General features: G+C 41.9%; 1 protein-coding gene across 5 annotated transcripts in view; it reads right to left on the bottom strand.

Moving 5' to 3' along the window:
• LOC129727727 (probable serine/threonine-protein kinase clkA) overlaps positions 1–23,200 on the bottom strand; it is a 317,383-nt gene that overhangs the window by 160,969 nt on the left and 133,214 nt on the right. For all 5 annotated transcript variants that reach the window (XM_055685830.1, XM_055685827.1, XM_055685825.1 and 2 more), the window contains 2 exons: positions 7,317–7,465; positions 5,409–6,519 (listed from right to left, as the gene is read on the bottom strand). In XM_055685830.1, coding sequence (XP_055541805.1) covers positions 5,409–6,519; positions 7,317–7,465 — 1,260 coding nt within the window. The remainder of the gene's footprint in view (positions 1–5,408; positions 6,520–7,316; positions 7,466–23,200) is intronic.

Genomic DNA, 23,200 nt, shown 5'->3' with positions numbered 1-23,200 from the left:
ATGGTTGCCGTTGCAATTCGCAAAGCGAAAATTTTTACTCTCTGTCACAGGACATGCGTCCTTTTTGTGAGAAGAGTCTCCACAAATGAGGCACTTTTGTTCCATGTTACAGAATTTTGAACCATGGCCATAACGTTGGCAAATACGGCATTGGGTGATATGCTTTTCACCTCCGCCAAACTTCCTATAAATTTCCCAATTTACAGGCACATTATATAAAGCATGTGCTTTTTCAAAAAAATTTAAGTTGTTAACCTCACTGCGGTTAAAATGAATTAAATAATTAACGAGGGAAATTCCAGCTCTCTGACTGTTTTCGCCTCGTGATTTTTGTTTCATAAGAATTACTTGGGCAGGGGCTATGCCAAGTAATTCTGTTAACGCAAGTTTGATCTCATCAACGGTTTGATCGTTGGTGAGACCTTTCAATACGACCTGGAACGGCTTGGCGCTCTTGGGAACTGTAAGTTTCTCCTTTTTAAAAGAATTTACATTTTGTATAGTTTCATTACTAATAACTTCCATTTCACCAGCTTCTTGCTCAGGCAAAATATCAAAAGGATTTTCATTGCAGACACTCGAATTGTCCGAGAGCGAAATCTCTCTCTTTCTCCTCGTAGTGATGCGTGGTTTCTTTTTTCGCCCTGTCTTTTCAGGATACGAAAAAAGTTAAAACAATTGTTAAACTAAAAAGTAGGTAGTCTTGACAAAGGCGAAATAAGTTACAGGGTGTCTTTTGTGGTCCCCGTGGCTCAGTGGTTAGCGATGTTGGTCGGCTAGCTCTCCCACACGGTTGTGATATCGGGTTTGATTCCCGATCGAGTCGAGGATCTTTTCGAGCTGGAAATTTTCTCGACTCAGCACTGGGACACGGTGTATTGTTGTACTTATCCTACACATGCAAAATTTGCCAGAAAAAATTTCGATAACGAATTATCTCAACTAATCTAGTTGATCGAGACCGCTATTAGCCCCAAGGCTAAGTGTGTGATATTGTTGTGTAGTCTTTACAAGACACACTGACAAAACACAAATTTTGAAGCTATTGGCAGTCAAAGACCAGTCCACAAGCAACCGGAAACACGTCTGAATTATAGGACAGTTCAAGACGCACTGAATAAAGAAATAAAAGAACAAACAACCGAACAATCAACCTCTGAATTATACACAAAGTGTTGTAGATGTATAACATGTGCTATTTAAATTACGCGATTGATTATCTGCCGGTACCCGCATAACTGTCCCATACTGATTTTGGTCACTTTTGAGTTATCATCGGGAATCGACTTAATTGTTATCATATTTTCTGGAAAAAAATTAAAATTGATACTTTTGTATGGAAAAACATGGAAAAAATACCAAGTTGTTTTTGTCCCATATTGAAAGAACCCACATTACAGTCCCACTGCATAGTGGTACAAACTGCAAACATTTAATTCTGCTCCAGATTAGTGTATATCGGATTATTTTAGGCATATAGAAGTATGTCATTTAATTAACTAAACTAATGTTGTTTTTCTGTAGTACAATCTACGTTGCCAATGATACTGCCAGTCGCTGGTTGAATTTGTATGCGATGGGACAAAATATGCAAGTACTTTTGAAATGTACCGGCATAATTAGTCCCATTTTGTCTTTTTTTTTTCAAGTTAAATATCAAAAGGATTTTCATTGCAGACACTCGAATCGTCCGAGAGCGAATGCTCTCTTTTTCTCCTCGTAGTGATGCGTGGTTTCTTTTTTCGCCCTGTCTTTTCAGGATACGAAAAAATTTAAAACAAATGTTAGACTAAAAAGTAGGTAGTCTTGACAAAGGCGAAATAAGTTACAGGGTGTCTTTTGTGGTCCCCGTGGCTCAGTGGTTAGCGATGTTGGTCGGCTAGCTCTCCCACACGGTTGTGATATCGGGTTTGATTCCCGATCGAGTCGAGGATCTTTTCGAGCTGGAAATTTTCTCGACTCAGCACTGGGACACGGTGTATCGTTATACTTATCCTACACATGCAAAATTTGCCAAAAAAAAAATTCGATAACGAATTCTCTCAACTAATCTAGTTGATCGAGACCGCTATTAGCCCCAAGGCTAAGTGTGTGATATTGTTGTGTAGTCTTTACAAGACACACTGACAAAACACAAATTTTGAAGCTATTGGCAGTCAAAGACCAGTCCACAAGCAACCGGAAACACGTCTGATCTATAGGACAGTTCAAGACGCACTGAATAAAGAAATAAAAGAACAAACAACCGAACAATCAACCTCTGAATTATACACAAAATGTTGTAGGTGTATAACATGTGCTATTTAAATTACGCGATTGATTATCTGCCGGTACCCGCATAACTGTCCCATACTGATTTTGGTCACTTTTGAGTTATCATCGGGAATCGACTTAATTGTTATCATATTTTCTGGAAAAAAAATTAAAATTGATACTTTTGTATGGAAAAACATGGAAAAAATACCAAGTTGTTTTTGTCCCATATTGAAAGTACCCACATTACAGTCCCACTGCATAGTGGTACAAACTGCAAACATATAATTTTGCTCCAGGTTAGTGTATATCGGATTATTTTAGGCATATAGAAGTATGTCATTTCATCAACTAAACTAATGTTGTTTTTCTGTAGTACAATCTACGTTGCCAATGATACTGCCGGTCGCTGGTTGAATTTGTATGCGATGGGACAAAATATGCGAGTACTTTTGAAATGTACTCGCATATTTAGTCCCATTTTGTCTTTTTTTCAAGTTATATAACGTAAAAACAATTCCATCCATGGTTTTTTGTTCTCAACGATTAACTTGTGATGCCATTCCGTACTGACATCACCTGACATTTAAACTTTGATCAGAGTTTACCATTTGTACTTCAAATTTTGAAATAAAAACTGTTAAACACGCTATACAGCTTGTGCAAATAAGGTTTGTAGTTGGTCAAAGTTTGAATTTCGTTTATCGAGGTAGATACTTATTTTTCGCCGCGGGAAGTGCGCAGAGATTACATAACAGACTTTTAAAAGTGGCAGCAATCCTTGATTTCAATGTCATTAATGTATTAAATGATAAGGAACATTACGATTAAGTCCTATCCCTCAAGTTTCGATTGCAATTTCATTCGCGAAAAGAAAAACCAATCGCAGCAAACACAAGCTGAGTGACGCTCCGCGGAGCGCTCCGAAGCGATGTATATGCCTGCAGCTTACGTCGGAGTGCGAGGCGGGCGGAGTGGCTGCTATGATGCTCCACGTGTGCGCGGAGCAAATGAAATAGAAATCCAGCGTGTGCATGGGTTGCTTTGAGTAAACTTCACTGTGTGTGCTGATAATATGCACTCAGGATGGCCCGCCAAGTAGCTGGAGCGTGTGAGCTTTGCAACACTGCCGCTCGGTGTAGTGAACCATTTTCCCACCTCTATTCCACAGTACGTACGTACAGTGGATAGTCAAAATAAGTAGGATAGGCCAAATTTCGGTCAATTCGTAATGCTGTAGCTTTTCCAAAAATTGTTTGATTTTAATAATTCGAACACCATTCAACTGGAAAACTTTTGAAGTTTCATTTTCTGACCACAGAAAAGGGCCTAGGTTACCGGATGTAGGAAATCGTCCTGAGTTTCGGTAAGTATGTCAAACCTGCCAATTTTTGAATGGATTCGGTTATGGGTTACCTGAAAAAAACGCTTATTTGCATCATTGGCATAGATGACAAAACAATTTCTGAAGCGAATGGTTCATCAAGACCAGGAATCGGCCAAAAACTCTTTGAGAAATAGCTACTTTTCATCCGGTAGTCCTCAAAGGAACCCGTAATAGGGGACATTTACATTTCTGCATCGAAATATAGCGTTCGACGACTTTATCTTCCAGAGTTTTCATCAGGAATCTTTATAGGCTGCATTGACATTGTTCAAGGGGTGGCCAATGCAGCCTGTATTCATGAATATGTCTTCTGAAAGATTCCTGAATGAAAATCCTGAAGATAGGGGTGTCATACACTCAGTGCTGATAAAAGTCATTTTCCCCAGCAAAATTCTTCGAAAATTACAGCCAATCATTTTCAATTTTCACTTCCAATGATCGCAGCACTCTTTCAGATACACTAGATTTTCGTCCTAGTAACGTGCTGTTATACTCAGATGAAATAGATCGCGCGCATCGTTCATGGTCACGGAATAAAATTTGACGACAAATCCAACCAAACGATCTTCACTTCAAAGCGAAAAAGAAAAACAAACAGTCTACTCAACCAAAATAAACCTCACCGAAACACTTTTTCATTGACACTGACCGATGCCTTGGCAATCTTCGTTAACTGATAAACTGATTTTGTTGTCTTGCTTTCATCGCATGAAATATAATGAGGTGTTTTGACAGTTCACTTCCATGCAAAAAGCGGGAAGGGAGAACTCTGAAAAGATTGTAAAAAAATAACGTTTCTGGATGCCTTTTTCACTTTCACTCAAGACTGTCAACAAATATCAACCCTGCATACACTATATTTTGATGCCAAAATGTAAATGTCCCCTATTACAGGTTCTTCTGGGGACTTCCTGATGAAAAATGGCCATTTTTCGAAAAAGTTTTGGCCGATTCCTGATCTTAATAAACTATTCGTTTCAGAAATTGTTTTGTCATCTTTGCTAATGATGCACATAATCATTTTTATTAGGTAACCCATTACCAAATCCATTGGAATATTAGCGAGTTCGACATGCCTAACAGAACTCAAGAATATTTCCTGCAGCCGGTTACCTGAGCCATATTTATGGTCCGAAAATGAAACCTTGAAAGTTTCCCAGTTGAATAGTGTTTTAATTAATAAAATCGAACAATTTTTGGCAGAGCTACAGCATTTCAAAGTTGTTCAAAATTTGGCCTATCCTACTTATTGTGACTATCCCCTGTATATCGCCTTTGAAATAGTATACATATTCTATTTTTGCGCATCAAATGCGTGTTTGTATGATATATGTGAGAACGGATATTTTAATCGAAACATGCATATGTGCCTATGGTATAATTATGTCCTGTATCTCGTGAAGTCAGGTCTAAACTAATTGATTTTCTTTTTTGACTAGCTTTTGCTATTTCTATAATGTCAAGGTTTCCTTATTTTCTAAAAATTATGTTTTCTCTGATAAAATTCAAATATAATGAATCAAATCTTCTCTGTACACTAAGCGCGCCTTAAAAACCAGAAGATTCAGTTTCTTGAGATCTACCGTCGAGTACCTCAACTACAGGGGTGGCCAGTATACAATACCCAATTATGAATTATCATGAAGTCAAAAAGTTGATGTCGTTAATCAAGATATCGTTTCTTGATGAAAAGTGCGTTTGAAAATAAAGCATAAAGAATATTAAAAACATTTAATATATAATCATGAAGATATGACGATGCACATACCTTCCATTTAGTTTGAAGCTCCTTTTTTTCTTTGTCCTGTTTAAACTATTTGTGTTCGGAGAACCAGTGTAATACTGACTTAAAATGTGATTCGAGTACAAATTGTAAACACTGTTACTATAGCAATTAGGATTATTTTGATTATTGTTGTTTTCCGTAGGCGCACTTAGTTGTCTGTTAAACTCAATATTTTTACTGTTCAATTCACTAACATGTGTGTTCAGTTCTATAATACTCTTCAATTGATTGGTATCACTTTGATGATTACTGCTACTACTACTACTAATGTTTATTGCGTTACTATTATTATTGCTTTTGTTACGGTTATTACTATGTGTATTTATATTAGCACCAGAACTCGAGCATTTCTTTTCGTAATTATTTTTGTTTAAGTTGTTATTCTTACTGTTATATGAATCACTGTTGCTGTTTATTCTTGATCTACTAAAAACTAATGTGCCACTACCATTCAGAGATTCAGCTGGAGTTATTGAATATCCTTGATGATGCTGTGAACGTTGATGTTGATGAAAATGTGGTAAATTGCTTGATTGCTGCTGTGAACTAGTTACCGCCGTTGCGTTTGAAGAATTTGTTGATGATATGCTACTACCATATTGTAGTACAGATGTAGTATTTTCTAAACCTAGTCCACTCTGTAGAGAATGGAATGATCCCTGGCACGAGCTTAACAATGCGTTTTTATTCAAAGAAGGCTTGTTGGCATTGGTTACCGAATGTGCTTGTTGCACGTTCTTGCATCCATGGAGAAGAGGTGAGTTTCTTAAGCCGTTGTTTGAATTTTCATTAGATTCACTTAACAAATACTGGGTTTCTTTTACATTATTTGTTACAGCAGTATTTAAATTGTTGCTATTATCACTCTTATAATACTTCAAGTGATAATCACTTCCTCCATTGCCGGCGCTACTACTACTTGTTCCACTTGCGACAACATATTTTTGAACACCACTGCAGTTGTTGGTTGATAGTGATTTTGCACTATTTTTCACGAGATTAAAATTTAAATTATTCTCGTCTGGAACTGAAGACGCTTTGTCTAAATTATTGTAATTGCTATTTGGTTCGTTTGATCTTGGTGCCGGTTCATCTAAAAAAAAAAAAACAATTCGTTGAATATTTTTCCAATGATCAGCAAACTGTTTAAACTAAACTACTAATTGTTTCGTTTTTTTTCAGCTATCATTTTTATCTGTAAGTTTAATTACAGGACTACAATGACAATGAAATTCTAAAGAAAGATGCTGAGTAGTTACTCAAATAACAATTCATTTGGATCATATACGCGATGTTAACAAAACATTGTTGTAAGCTAAGAAGTAAAAAAATAAAGAAATAAATGGTACATATAATACATTTGCCTGCGTCTTTGTTTTTCTCATTTAACTATTATGACACATCCTACAAATAAGGGGACTTATACAATCAAATACATGATTAATTCATAAATTATACATAAAACAAAAGACGCTAAGCCAACTTAAGTAGATAATATTTCAACGAATGTTTCAGAAAAAATCTGTTTGTACTAGCAGACACAAAAATAATGAAATTTAAATTGCGATTTAACTACCGAAAATGTAGAAATAGGGCTCCTATCAATACCGTTGTCTACCGAATTCATTCAAATGTGGTTAAGAAGGTAAACCTTGGTATGCGCATCTCTGTCAATGTAGTACGATATGCGTAAATGATAATCTCATTCAATCGTTTATTTATCTTGGTTTTTCATTTCATTTCCAATCTGTAGAAAATATTTCGAGCACAAACTAATTTCAATTGAGTAAATAAATCGCACGAATAAGTAATCACCAACGTCTGAGTAAACGATTGAATAGAATGATGTAAAAAGCACATGTACTCTTAGGCATTAAAAACTATACATACCTGCTAGTGTTGTTGTTGCTGAGCTAACTTTGGCTATATCGTGCTGACCGCTAGGGTTACTAGCAAAAACTATGTTACCATATCCAACGTTCACTGAAGACTGGTGTAGCTGATTTTGATATAGTTGTAGAAACTCCGAGTTTTCCTGGCTGAAAACACAAAGAGAAAATATTATTCTTTTATCCAAAGATATATCACATTCCTCCGTGGAGAAAACGAGAGTAAATATTATTTTGTCCGATAGATACACAGTGAGCATAAACTTAAATGTTAGGAGAGCGGCATGAGCAAAAAATGAACTGAGATTTGTACGCATGTACTAGCAAAATAAATACATTTCGGAATCGAATATAATTAAAACGCACCCATGAGCTATCTGTAAACATTAATTATTGCAATTGAGTAATTCTAGTCATGATTAGAACAGGACTTAAAGTTGTTGCTCAGCACGTGGGAAGATCGAAAAACCTATATAACACATACTACACACACACACACGCACACACACACACACACACACACACACACACACACATATATATATATATATATATATATATATATATATATATATATATATATATATATATATATATATATATATATATATATATATATATATATATATATATATATATATATATATATATATATATATATATATATATATATATATATATATATATATAAATATATATATATATATATATATATATATATATATATATATATATATATATATATATATATATATATATATATATATATATATATATATATATATATATATATATATATAAATGTTATATGTACATATCCTATAATGAATGAAAATATTTTGCAGTATTTGCAGTATATAATTTCAATATTGAACACACTATTGGGCACCTTCGCACGATTACGTTGAAGAAATTTTGTAATAACTTCTGAATATGCTGCGCATATCGTTAAACGGTACTAAGAGCATTGGTCCGCTAGATGATAGACGAGAGAATAATAGAGTATTGCGGTTACGACTTAGCGAACTTCTACACTTCATTAGAACCTCAAAAGGAATTTTTGCTGCTTCTAATGTACCAGTTCTCATTTCCAATCAAACAAAAAAGGTGACCATTTTCATCATCAGCTCGATAATCCGAACTTCATTCAGGATATCGAACGTCTTCGGCAATGATTTAACTTCGACAGATTTTCTGCAGCAGTCTAATGCAAAAACTGGCCGCAGAAAACAACTGCCGATGACGTTCGACATCCTATCTAACTACCTTTATTTCGAATAATATTTAATATAAAGGTGCTCTGCGAAAAATTTCACTAAATTCAAACTTCAAAGAGAAATATAGGAAAACAGTAGCCAACAAATTCAAACTTTTGTAGCGTCGTTGTAAAGGCGGTTGTTAAGCAAACAAACGTGTTTACGACTTCATATTTGTAACCGATTTCACCTCTTCAGCGTCGTTCTGAGTGTTTTGGTTGATGAACAAATTAATTAGTCGGTTTATCAGTGAAATCGGATAGTTGTTAGTAAGCAAGTACTCACGTACTATCTGCTTATATTTCTAAAACGATTTGTTCGTGCTGCAATTACTTTTTACCTTTCTCCTAGAAAGGTAAAGCATTCACTTGCAAAACAGAAAGTATAAAAGTGCTCCAAAGGGCCGAATGGCATATATCACTCGACTCAGCTCGACGAGCTGAGCATTTTCTGTATTTGTGTGTGTATGTAAGTGTGTGTGTGTGTGTATGTGCAGATATTCATTTTCACTCACTTTTCTCAGAGATGGCTGGACCGATTAACATGAAATCAATTGCAAATGAAAGGTCTTGTTGTCCCATAAGACCCTATTCAATTTTATTGTAATCGAATTTTTAGTTTAGAAGTTATGTATCAAAATGTAAAAATCATGAAACATCATTATCTCCAAAACTAAGCAACTGATTTGAACAAAATTGATTTCAAAAGAACGGGCTACCTAAAAAAACCCGTAACTTTTGAATTTTATGAAGATTAAAGTTGTGGTTCAATAGTTATGAAAAGAAACGTGTTCTGAAGACTGTTTAATCTCACTCATGTTTCTCAGAGATGGCTGAACCGATTTTCATAAAATCAGTGTGAAATGGAAGGGCTGGTTGCCCCATAAGACCCTATTGATTCGTTTTGCAACCGGACAAATACATTGCCTGTTATGTTGAAAAAGGTGAAATCCAGCTATGAAAAGGAACATATTCCGAAGACTACTTGGACTCACTCACTTTTCTCAGAGACCCTTTCCGAGCTGACCCGATTTCCACAAAATTAGTGTCAACTAATAAGTCTAGCATAACACCCTACTGAATTTTACTGTAATCGAACTGTAACTTCGTCTGTAATGTACCGAAATGTGAAAATTACGAAACTTCATTATCTCAGAAACTACACAACCGATTTGATCAATATTATTATCAGATAAGCGGGCTACTAAAGAGTTAACTGATAAGTTATGATTGAACACGTGGTTTCAAAGTTTGGCTGCCCTATACGTTCCCATTTCGTTTGATTATAATCGAACTTAAGCAGCCGTTATGTATTAAATTGTTAATAAAACAACGAAAGTCTATTATCTCAAAGATTACATGACTTGACATGACAAATAACAAACTTCATAACAATTTGATATGTGGCTCAAAATTTATGAAAAGAGAAAAAATTCAAAGACTACTTAAAACTATACCTGCTCTGATCGATATATGTGGCCTCAACATTTCTGGCCTCTGAGCGTCATTCTGCTTGAATGTTTTTAGAGGTAACAAATATGTCCATAATGGTTCGACGCCCCGCCCTCTTTTGGAAGCACATGTTCCTGGGAAACAGCCGAAAGAGATCGAATAACACCCAATAATGGAAGTCGTCATCTTAGAATTCAAAATGGTATCTGTGGTCGATTTTAGCTCCTGTTTATCATTATTGATCCGGAAATTGTTATATTGGGTGGAAATCGGCCATTTTTGGCTCTTTTCCATAAACCGGAAGTTGCCATCTTACAATCCAAGATGTTGCCTGAGGTCGATTATGGAACATATTTGTTACCTCGAAAAACATTCACATGCTAAATTTGGTTCCCTTTACTAAGTTAATTCTCGAGATGTGCAGAATTTTGTGTTTAATTTGTATGGCATCCCTCCCTTCCAAAAGAAGGAGGGGTGTCAAAACATTATGAACATGTTTTTTACCACTTAAAACATTTACCTGTCAAATTTTGTTCTATTTAGTTGATTAGCTCTCGAGATGTACAGAAATTTGTGTTTCATTTGTATGGAACCCCTCCTTTCCAGAAAAGGGAGGGGCGTTCAACTATTATGGACATATTTGTTACCTCTTAAAACATCCACATGCCAAATTCGGTTTCATTTGCTTGGTTTGTTCTTGAGTTATGCAGAAGTTTATGTTTCATTTGTATGGGACCCCTCCCTTCCAGAAGAGGGAGGGGTCTCAAACTATCATAGGAACCTTTATCGGCACCAAAACCCCCTACACACAAATTTTGACGTCGATCGTTTCGGTAGTTTCGAGCCTATATGGATCAGACAGACGGACAGACCGGACTGCATTTTTATATTATAGATTGCAACATCAATATTTTAGAACCTAAAGAGTGAATATACATTTATTGGATTGAAGCGTTCATGTAAATCTATTTTTACAAATAAAAGATTGAATGGGAAAGGCTAGGTCTGACCACTAGGTGGATTAATTTAGGTTTTTTATCTTATGACTTACATTTCATGTTTAGCAGGCAATGTATGTAATTTTCACGAGAATGCGAAAAATGAACAAGGACAGAACTGCCCATAATTCAAAAATTGGCTAATATGCCATAGGCATCAAATCGAGAAAAACGCATTTGAAAGTTTTTTATCGGTACAACATATTTTGACTGTTCATGACAACTTTTTTATTGAGTATATCACCCTTCATATATGCTGGAACCTTGCCGTTGAGTTGAAACAGAGAAATCTGTAGAAAAATTCCTTTCGCCACGTATTTTTAACACAGTAGCCGTTTTTTCAAATATAAACGAAGGGTCAGTTGACAAAACGGTGTGCAATTTGGCTAATATCCATACGATGTGAATTATATCGTACTCGTTGGTAATGAAAATGGTTTTAAATTTTTAAATTTTTAAATTTTTTTTTAAATGTAAAGATTTATGACAGAAGGAAACAGTCACACGTTTTGATCATTGGGTTTCGCAGTACAACAAATAAATTCTTGTAGCATCAAATATTCTTCGTGAAAAAGTCAAATTTGATGCAAGGGCCTTACGATCGCTCACCTGTCGCCAGTAACTACCAAGCTACAACACACTTTCGAAAGTTAGAAGAAACACAGTTCAGTAATAATACACTGGTTCGTGAACATACCACAGGTTCATATTGGATATTGGATATTGGGTATTAGCCAAATTCTCAATTATTTTGGATATTAGCCAAAATTGTTTCACGTTTGCTGCCTTCCCAAATGCATTTTTTGACAACCGGCTTCCGTAGGGACCTTGTTTAGGGTGTGTACCATCACGAGGAACTGTTTTCTCGATTTTGGTAAAAATGGCATATTAGCCAATTTTTGAATTATGGGCAGAGAAGGTGTGACTTAAAATTAAAAAAAAAAATTCCTCATCCAGACGGGACTCGATCTACGATGTTTTTTCCAAGTCTAAGTCACACCTTCTGTCCTGTGGGATGCACGCTATACTAAATTACATTATAATATTCTACCTGAGAGCTACCCCTCTCAGTTGACAGCAGTGCTGAAAAGGCCTAACCAAAGCTGGCAGAGTATCACACTCCGTTGGCGCCAAACTTCAGCTCCTACCTCAACCGCAACAGGCAGAGATTGTCTAACTGCAGCCATTGCCTAGTGAAACATAAAAGAGCTTTCAGTGCGCGATTCATTGAGCGGCCATGTTTCCCATTCCGAGTGATTCCGCTTAGATCGGCGAATTTTACATTGGCGATCCTGCCAGGAGCTCTTTCAACATTGTCGACAATTCGCACTCACAAAATTTGAATCAAGAAGTGGAATCACTCGGTTCGAGGAAAATATATGGGTTCTGACCACTTTGCTAGCGGAAAGTGAATCGTAGGAAAATGGACGTGTCGGGACAACCGCCCAGATAGAAAATAACAGGCGCGTCGGTACAACCGCCCAAATAAAAAATAACAGGCGCGTCGGGACAATCGCCGAAAGAAAAGTGGCTGGTAAGTCGGGGCAACCGCCAGGATAAAGATCAAGAGGGCGAGTCGGGACAACCGCCAGGATAAAGATCAGGGAGGGCGAGTCGAGACAACCGCACAAGTAAGGAATAATAGGCGAGTGAAAACAACCGCCGGGGGGAAAACATTAGAAACGTGCGAGTCAACTTTTTTTCCTTTATTATAGAGAATTTCAGTCTTCCGACTGGTTCGTCGCTTGCGAGCCAACTGCCTGACATGAAGATCAGTCGAAGGAATTTTTTTGTGTTTTTACTCATATTTTCAGACTAAACCGTCGAGTCGAAATCATTGGGTGCTATTACGCAGTCTACAACAACCTGAATCAAACAAAAAATGTCCGTTGGAGGAAAATACGTTCGCATTCCACATGCTGGAAGTGATGCTGAAGGTACAGATCACGATTTGGATGACATCGAGGAAGTTGGCAGATTTGTTCGAGCGCCTGCATCTTTCGACGACGAATTCGAGAGCTCAGAGAATGGCGGTAAACTCGAACATCAATACGATCATTATCGAGTGACCATCGATCCAAATCGCTAAAACATAGTGCTTAAACAAAAAGTTGCCGACTTGGACCACAAGAGCCCAGAATGGAAACCGATCATGCCGAAGCCGAAGAGAGTTGGAATTGTTTCAGCGACCTCTCATCTCCACAATCAGAGAGAAACGCCATGAGTGTCAGCCCGGACGAACACATACGATTCGCATAGACTCTCTAGGATTCCTCACATTGAATTCGTGAGCGTCCTGGAAGAGGATTCCTGAAATAAGAATCCTCAGGAATGCCCTGTATATGGCTCTAGGATTCTTGAATAAGATCCTCCGGATCGTGTTTGCGATTCCTTTCACGATTCCGTCATCGAGTTAAAGGTATCCTGGGGATTCTTACTCAGGATTCTCTGCGTGTTTGCGATTCCTTTCACGATTCCGTCATCGAGTTAAAGGTATCCTGGGGATTCTTACTCAGGATTCTCTGCGTGTTAGTAAGGGAGATGGGACTAGATGAAGGCTTTTCCTAAAGGGGTTCCGGCTAATAAAATGTGGGAAGAGTGGACCAAGTACAGGGAAAAATTTGAAATTGGTGCATACTTTTCCAACGTATCTGGCCCAAAGCGACGAACGCAACTTCTCTTCATCTCAATGGGTGACGAATTCCGCGGCATTGTACGGACCGCTAAGCTACGTCCGAACCTAAATAACGATGATTGCTACACCACCTTTATTAAAAACATCGAACATCACCTGCATTCGATGACGGATACGGCGGCACAGCATGACGCTTTTTCGATTATGAAGCAGGCAGCTGACAAATCTGTTGTAGGCTTTCATGCTAGACTCGTTGAGAAAGTGCGCTTGTGCGGGTTCAGCGACCAAGAAAGCTTCGTCAGGGTGCAACTGGTATGAGGTAATCATGAGCTCAAAGGTATGAGAAACCATGAGCTCGCAAAGACCACTAGAACCCTCGGCTACGAAACTAATCTCATCGTCCAGGTGGCAACAAGAGACGAAGCACATCAGAAAGAAAGCAACGTTACAACGGAATTCGAAGTGCATAATCTTTCGGTAAACCGCTTGGGTAATGTAAGACCGTCAACCAAGCGTGATAGTAAAGAAGGTTCATCCACAGGAGATCGATACAAACAACATCGCAACAATCGCTTACCGCTCAGAAGCCGCCGTGAGCGCTGCTCTCGATGCAACAGAGCAACCCATTGGAACAGAATGTGCCCCGCAACTAACCAGAAATGTAATTCATGTAGTATGCAAGGTCACTTTGCTGCAGCGTGTAGGCAAAGTGGTGTTAATATCGCTCAAGATTAATAAATTTCAAACGACGTTAAAAATGAATCGTAAACAGATGAGGTAAAATTAAACAACCGAAGCCAAAATACGTTTTTTCAACTTACAAAGTATTGTGTTCTTTTCATTTTTTTTCTCCTTCCGATAGTTGAATACGCTATCTATTGAGGATGTTTTGGTTGGTCAAATTCCAAATCGACTCGGGGGCAGATGTCAATGTCATTGGCGGAACCGTCTGGCAACGGTTGAAAAAGGAAAGTGATTCCCGATTAGTAAAATTACAATCCATTCCGAATCCCACGAATAGGAAGTTGCAGGCGTACGCTACCAGCATCTCAATGAAAATCGACCATTCCTTTAGAGCGGGTATACATGCTGCTGGGTCCACGCACTCGGTAATAGATGAGTTTCTAGTAATCGTCGACGGCAAACGTTCATTGTTGAGCAGGTCCACAGCAAGTGACTTACAACTTGGTCATCAGAAATATATTTAAGCCAACATGCAAATAATTTATGAGTTAAGTTTGATCACCCAAGGCGAGCGCAATAAATTTATATTGAAGTAATCGTTTTATTTGCTTAAGTTCCCATTAAGTAAACTCACTGGCCCTTCTGCCAGCCGCGATCGCGGAGAAGTAAATCCTTCGTACCGGTAGAGTATTACGAGCTCAATCATTGGTCCTTCGAGCCGGATCGAAGGCCGTTCCCGCGGAAGGTGTCGTGAGTGTGATAAGTCCGAATGGACGTGCCTCTAAACGGCTTGAGTCATATTTTTTTTTTTTTTTAAAGGTGGCGGGGAAATCTGCAAACAGACACCTGAGAAGAGAACTCAGGGTGTGGGGATGAGACTAGGGGAGAGATGCTGGGGTAGTTACACTCGCCCAGACACCTACTGATCCCTGTCCCGACCCACTAAAACCCCTCCAGTCTCCAGCCCTGGTCTTCCCGGAACGACGGTTAAGTATTACGTCGGGGAGTGGCTTTTGTGCGTGATGCACCCTCTTTACTCTTATAACCTCCTAGCTAACTACCTGGAGACTGGTAATTAGCTACCACTGGCGTGTTGGTGGTTGACCCGCCACACACGTTGCAGCTCCAGAACAATCTGAGAGGCGGCCGCACAGACCGCGTTCCAGATGTCCGGGTCGTCGCAAATCCTCCGGACTAGATTGTCCGGAGTAGTGCCAGGCCCGCTCACAGCCATCATGTTGCTCCTCGCTCTTGCGAAACGGGGGCATACGAAGAAGACATGCTCAGCAGTCTCCTCCTCCTCCACGCACTCGGGACACATGGGGGACACCGCGTGTCCGAACCAGTGCAGATATTGCCTGAAACAACCATGGCCTGACAGGATTTGTGTCAGGTGGAAGTTCACTTCACCATGTCGTCTCCCGACCCAGCCGGATATCTCCGGTATGAGTCGGTGCGTCCATCTGCCCTTTGTGGAGTTGGACCATTCCCGCTGCCAGCGGAGCATCGAGAATGACCTTCTTGTACCTCGTATGCCCCTTGTGTCACGTTGGTCGAAACACTCTCTGTCCTCCTTGATGGCATCATGCCGGACAAGACACAGATTGCATCGTATGACACCGTACGATACGCACTCGCAACCCTCAGGCACATGAGCCTGTAGGTACTTTCCAGTTTACCACGGTAACTGTTAGTACCTAGCGCTCTGGACCACACTGGCCCACCATACCTAAGTATGGACGAAACCACGCTGGCAAGAAGTCTTCGCTTGCTGCCATAAACCGCTGAGCTATTGGACATCATACGAGATAGTGCTGCAATAGCCGATGAGGCCCTCTTACAGGCATAGTCGACGTGACTCCCGAACGTGAGCTTGTCGTCCACCATAACCCCCAAGAGCTTCAGGGATCGCTTCGAGGTGATGGTGCAGTCTCCGACTCTGACCACCGCCTGTTGCTCCGATTTACGGTTGTTCAACCAACCGTGACCTCCGTCTTATGATGCGCGAGCTCCAGTTTCCTGGAGCGCATCCAGTCCTCGACCTTGCGTATACAGTGCGCGGCCGTCAACTCGACCTCTTCGATAGACTCGCCGTGAACCTCCAGCGTTATGTCGTCTGCAAAGCCGACGATCACAACCCCTACAGGGAACTTGAGTTTCAACACTCCGTCATACATGACATTCCACAACACTGGGCCCAGGATAGAACCTTGCGGAACTCCTGCGGTAATTGGGACGCACTTCTGACCCTCCTCCGTGTCGTAAACAAGTACTCGATTCTGGAAATAATTTTCCAGAATCTTGTACAGCGACACCGGTACATGGATGCTCCTGAGCGCGAGCGCTATGGAGTCCCAACTGGCACTATTGAACGCATTCTTCACGTCGAGCGTGACGATTGCGCAGTAGCGTATTCCCCTTCTCTTGCGCTGGATTGCTACCTCCGCCGTCTTGATGACGGAAGAGATTGCGTCCAGCGTGGACCTGCCCTTCCGGAAGCCGAACTGGTTACTTGCCAGACCGTGTACACCCTCCGTGTACCTCACCAGTCTGTTGAGGATGATCCTCTCAAGCACCTTGCCCGCGGTGTCCAGCAGGCAGATAGGCCTATATGCCGATGGGTCCCCTGGCGGTTTCCCAGCCTTCGGCAATAAGACCAGTCTCTGCCGCTTCCACCTGTCCGGAAAGAGACAGTCATCCAGGCACCTCTGCATGACTGCCCTGAACAGCCCGGGGCCGTTTTTATCGCCAGCCTGATCGCCAGGTTAGGGATACCATCCGGTCCCGGTGCCTTGCTCACCTTTAGGGATTTGGCGATCACGATGAGTTCCTCATTCGTAACCCTTGCCTCCTCCCCTGCCTCGACACGGCTGTCGTCGCTCACGGATTGGATGCTTGGCAGGTTGGCCGACCATCTCTGGTCTATGTCTGAGATACTGGAACGTCGGACGTGAGACTCGACTGCCGGAGGCCAAGGACTTGGCTCGTGGCGTGGAAAGAGTCCCTCGATGATACGCTCCAGCATCGCTGGTGATCGCTCTGCAGGCGCCAGCGCGCCTTTAGTCTTGGCCATTACGATCCTGTAGGCGTCACCCCACGGATTTGTATTGGCACTCGCACATAGCCTATCGAAGCAGGCCCTCTTGCTGGCCTTTATCGCACTCTTTAGCATCGATCTTGCCGAACTGAATGCTGCGCGGCGCTCTGTCCTCTCTTCTTCGTTTCGCGCGCGCTGCACCCTCCGTCTTGAACGGAGGCACGCACTGCGAAGGTCGGCTATCGCGTACGTCCACCAGTAAACCGGTGGCTTTCCATTCCTAGGTTGGCGAGTCCTAGGCATGGTGGCGTCGCACGCCCGCGATAGCATAGCAACTAGTTGGTCAGCAGTCGGGCGGAGCCAACTGCCCCCCTCGCGCTCCCTTCTCATTGCCTCTTCGAATACCTCGGCATCAAAGTGCGATGTCTTCCACCCGCGAACGGTCGAAGTGTTGGCTCTACCCGTCGCTTGCCGCCTCTCGTTGTTGTCTACACTATAACAGACCGCCTGGTGGTCGCTATTAGTGTAGCCATCGTCTACCCTCCAGTTCTTGATCAGTCCTGGGCTGGAGAACGTCACGTCGATGATCGACTCCGCACCATTTCTGCTAAATGTACTTTTGTTCCCACCGTTGGCCAGATCTAGGTTGAGCTTTGCAAAAGCCCCCAACAGGATCTGGCCCCTCTGGTTCGTGAAGCGACTTCCCCACTCAACAGCCCAAGCGTTGAAGTCGCCCGCCACCACCAACGGCGTTAGGCCCGTTAGCTCCATGGATAGGAGGTCGACCATCTGGGTGAACCTTTCGGTAGACCAACGTGGCGGAGCATAGCAACTGCAGTAGAACACTCCGTTTACCTTAGCAACTACGTACCCTTCTTCTGAGGTTGAGACAACCTCCTGAACCGGGAACTTGCTCGTCGTACATATGGCCGCCAAACTGGACTTATCCGCAACCCAGTTACCGTTTCCGAGAGGGATGCGGTAGGGATCCGATATGACGGCGATGTCCGACAACGACTCAGTGGCTGCTTGGTGTAGCAGCTGCTGAGCCGCGAAGCAATGGTTCAGGTTCAGTTGCGTCACCCTTACGCCCGTGGTTTCGCAGCCGGTTTACCGGTTGGGCACCTGGGGCCTCCCATAAAGTGTTTGGCGTCCCGTTTCCCGGAACATACCATGCATTTGGGAGACTCCACACAGTCCTTTGCTTTATGGCCTGCACCTCCACATCGCCTGCACAGCTGGCTCCTATCGGGCCCCTTGCAGGTCCAGGACTTATGTCCGCCCTCAAAGCACCGGAAGCAAATGCTCATGGCTTGAGTCATATAGACGTGTGCCAGTGCGATATCGTTGGACAATAGATCCATGAAATTCCGATTGTGCCAGTGACAGTGGTGTGTGAGTGAGCACCCAAGCCGTGTGAAACAATTGTGCCATACTGGCGGCATTTTTCCCGCGTTACCCTGATAGCGTCGCTTGGGTAAGCCGATTAAGCCAAGTGAAGGCTTATAGAAGATTTTTGATCTGAAAGGACTGTATGTTTCTCGATTTGTGGTGATTGAAGGTGCTTTTGGCACAAACCTAACTGGTTACCAACGAACTTGCTTGTGGTGCCTTTGGCATTTCTCGTCCGCGTCGGGAAGGATTGATACGAATTCGTCCGCGTCAGGAAGGAGATTCACGTTACCGTCCGCGTCGGGAAGGATTTGATCGTTATCGTCCGCGTCGGGAAGGAAAACCCCGATTTTTCGCGGTTGTTTAATACAATAAAAATGCCCACAGACAGAAAAACCTAGAGAAGATTAGCTGAACTGATAGTGTCTAGAAAGGCACGATATGTGGTTCGCGATTCAGTAGAAAAAATTGTGGCACATTACAATGAAGAACGTGATGCTTGCCAAATATTCGTTCACCTGGAATCGTTGGATAAAATGTATCAAGAATTCCACGAAATTCAGGCTGGAATCAAGAAAATTGACGGTGTCGATGTTTTAGAGACTCACCTTACCGAACGATCGGATCTAGAAACTCGCTATTGTGAAGCAAAGGGGTTTTTGCTATCGAGAAGAGCACCAGAACCAAACCAAACGGTGTTTAATTCGTCCTTTCTGCCCGCGCCACACACTCCCCCACATAATTTCCATTTGAGATTGCCGAAAATAGATCTCCCGAAATTCAATGGAGATTTTTCGAAGTGGCTATCGTTTCGCGATACTTTCAGCTCTATGGTGCACTCAAATGCTGATATACCGATAGTTGCTAAACTGCAGTACTTATTACAATCCCTTCAAGGTGAAACCATTTGAGAGCGTTGAAGCAGACAGCTACGCGTCAGTGTGGGACGCTTTATTGAAACGTTATGACAATCGTCGGTTCCTAAAAAAGCAACTTTTTCGGACAATTTACGATCTCCCCCCAATAAAAAGAGAATCTGCTCAGGAATTGCACGAACTTATCGATGAATTCCAACGCCATGTGAAGGCTTTAGCCAAGTTGGAAGAACCAATTCATCACTGGGATACTCCACTGGTTAATATGTTATGTTACAAGCTCGACCCAGCAACGTTGCGCGCCTGGGAGGAACGAACCAGCCAAAATGAAGACGTAAGTTACGATGGCCTGATTGAGTTTCCGTACCAACGAGTGCGTATTCTGAAATCCGTTTCATCAGATCTACTACAACGGTCCCAATCCAATTCAGTAAGGTTGTCCGGTACTCAACCACCCCCCAAAAAGAATTTTCTGCACAGGACAGTTGCTAATGCTGTCGCTTCCCAAAGTATGCCGTCGCCGCCATCGTGTCTTGCCTGTCCCCAGAGCCACTATCTGTTTCAGTGTACAGCTTTCGAGAAAATGTCAGTCGCGCAGCGTCGTGAGCTGATTTCCCAGCGAAGGTTATGCTGGAATTGTTTTCGTACCGGTCATCAAGCAAAGAATTGTGAATCCAAATTCTCGTGTCGTGTATGCCGTGACCGTCATCATACGTTACTGCATGATTCCTCTCCATCCAACAAAAACTCGTCAACTCCAGCAGTGACAGTGTCCACATCCGAGCAGCAGCAAAATCCGCCTTTGTCGGCGCTTCCAGTAGAGCCATTACCATCCAATGTTCAAGTTAGTTTACCGGTTCAGTCTCATCCCAGCACAGTTTTGTTGGAAACAGTCGCTCTTCACATAGTCAATGATTATGGAAACGTTTTTGAAGCTAGAGCGCTTTTAGATTCCGCTTCGATGTCGAACTTTATTTCAAAGAAGTTAGCAACCCTGCTTTGCAATCGTCAAACCAAAATCAACGTTTGTGTGGCAGGAATTGGTCATTCAGTGAAAAGGTTAAAACGCACGGTCACCGCAACCGCCAAACCTAAAGTTTGTCCATTTTCCACGAAGCTTGAGTTTTTGGTCATAGATACTCCTACGAACGATTTACCCATTGTACCCGTGCAAATAAGTTCCTGGAATCTGCTAAATGTTACGCTAGCCGATCCGCAATTTTACACTTCCAGTCAAATAGATATTGTCATAGGTGGTAAAACATACTGGGAACTACACACAGGGAAAAAGATTTCCATGGGTCCAAACCAGCCTCAAATCATCGAAACTCTTTTTGGTTGGACTGTTTCAGGGGCAACACTACAAGATTGCTCATCCGCAACCACAATATGTTTTGTTTCCACTGCTGATAGTAGGCTTGAAGATGCAGTTCAGCGTTTTTGGGAAATGGAGACAATCATCGAGCAAAATATTCATTCTCTACCCGAGAGGATCTTTATGCTGCTACCACAGTCCGTGATTCCTCTGGTCGATACGTGGTTCGTCTTCCCAAGTTAGGAAAATCAGAAATTATACTAGCGAAATTCTAGAATTACTGCTGAACGGAGATTGCGCAGTCTTGAACGACGGTTAGATCGTGACGCCAACGTAAAATCCGCTTATCATAAATTCATGCACGAGTATGAAACATTGGGACACATGAAACGGCTTAATGATCCTGTTGATGATTCTATCGAGCACTGCTACCTCCCACACCACCCTGTATTTAAGTCTTCCAGTACGACAACAAAGACAAGGGTGGTATTCGACGCGTCATGCAAAACAGCGTCCGGATACTCGCTAAATGATAATTTGCTGGTAGGCCCCGTTGTACAACAAGATTTACTCTCATTGATTATGCGTTTCCGCACCCACGCAGTTGCGTTGGTGGCCGATGTGGAAAAAATGTACCGACAGGTACTGGTACATTCTAACGATCAGCCCCTACAAAGAATATTATGGCGTTCAAACCCCAACGAACCTATCGCAACATATGAGCTACAGACCGTTACATACGGTACAGCTTCTGCACCGTACCTTGCCACAAAGACACTTAAACAGTTATCCATTGACGAAAAACACCAGTTTCCTAATGCTGCTGAACCAGTAGCCGAAGATTTTTATGTCGACGATTTTCTGTCTGGTGCCGCGGATGCTCAAACTGCCCGTGTAATTCAACATGAAGTTTCCCAAATGCTTAAGACTGCCGGTTTTCCTCTGAAGAAATGGGCTTCGAACTCAGTGGAGGTGTTGTAAGGTATCCCACCTGATGACCGGGCCATTCAACCATTCTTCGACATTCAGGATGAGCAATCCATCAGCACCCTTGGATTGATATGGGAACCCAAAACTGATACGTTTCGATTTAAAGTGGAATTACCTTTGCCAGCGGCTGTTTTGACTAAACGAAACGTGATGTCCTACATCGCTCAAATTTTTGATCCGCTAGGTTTGGTAGGTCCACTTATCATGAAGGCTAAATTGTTCATGCAGCGTTTGTGGGCGCTAAGAACTGCCGATGGCCAACGCTTTGGATGGGATCAACCATTGCCACTGAAGCTCCAAGATGCGTGGAAAGAATACCATACCACAATAGATGTTCTGCGTCAGATCAAAAATCCTCGATTCGTGTCTGTGCCTCTCGCAACCAGCTTTGAATTACATTTCTTCGCTGATGCTTCCGAAAAGGCTTACGGAACGTGCTGTTACGTTTGCACTAAAACAGCAAACCGAATTTATGTTCAGCTTATGGCGTCAAAATGCAAGGTAACGCCGCTTTCAACCCATCACACGATGGCAAAGCTAGAGCTTTGTGCCGCCCGCTTATTCACCCAGCTTTATGAGAAAGTTATCGCGGCTATAAAAATCTCACCCACTGGAATCCATTTTTGGTCAGACTCCACCACGGTTTTACAATGACTACGTTCACCGCCAGGCCGTTGGAAGACGTTTGTAGCCAACCGCGTGTTCTACATCCAGCAACACACCTCCATTGACAGCTGAAAACACATCGCAGGTATAGAAAACCCGGCAGATGATATCTCTCGAGGATTGAGTCCTACAGAAATCGTAAACTACGCCAGGTGGTGGTCCGGACCATCTTGGCTTTCCCTAACTTAAGAATGCTGGCCCACCGGAGCGCTACCGGTCGATGAATTACCGGAAACCAAAACCGAAGGCAGAAATGTTCCGTTAGTCGCTGTGTCTGCTACGCAATGCAGCTTCAGCGATTATTTGTTTGAACGGTACTCGGATTATTCTAAATTGCGAAGAACCACGGCTTACTGCCTCAAATTTCTCCAACAATTACGTAAACGCACCTTAATTCGTCGCGACCATCCACAAAACTACATTAAGCTCATTCCTCGTCGCAAAAAAATAAAACCGTCCCATGCAGTTAATACTGACGAATTAATCTCAGCCGATATGGTACTGTGCCGTATGGCGCAACGAGACAGTTTTTGGGAAGAACACAATAATCTCGTAAACGGACTTCAATTGGCCAAGCCCAACACCT

Source organism: Wyeomyia smithii, chromosome 3 (assembly GCF_029784165.1).
Source record: "Wyeomyia smithii strain HCP4-BCI-WySm-NY-G18 chromosome 3, ASM2978416v1, whole genome shotgun sequence".
NCBI lineage: Eukaryota > Metazoa > Arthropoda > Insecta > Diptera > Culicidae > Wyeomyia > Wyeomyia smithii.
This window is presented reverse-complemented; position numbering and strand designations above follow the sequence as displayed.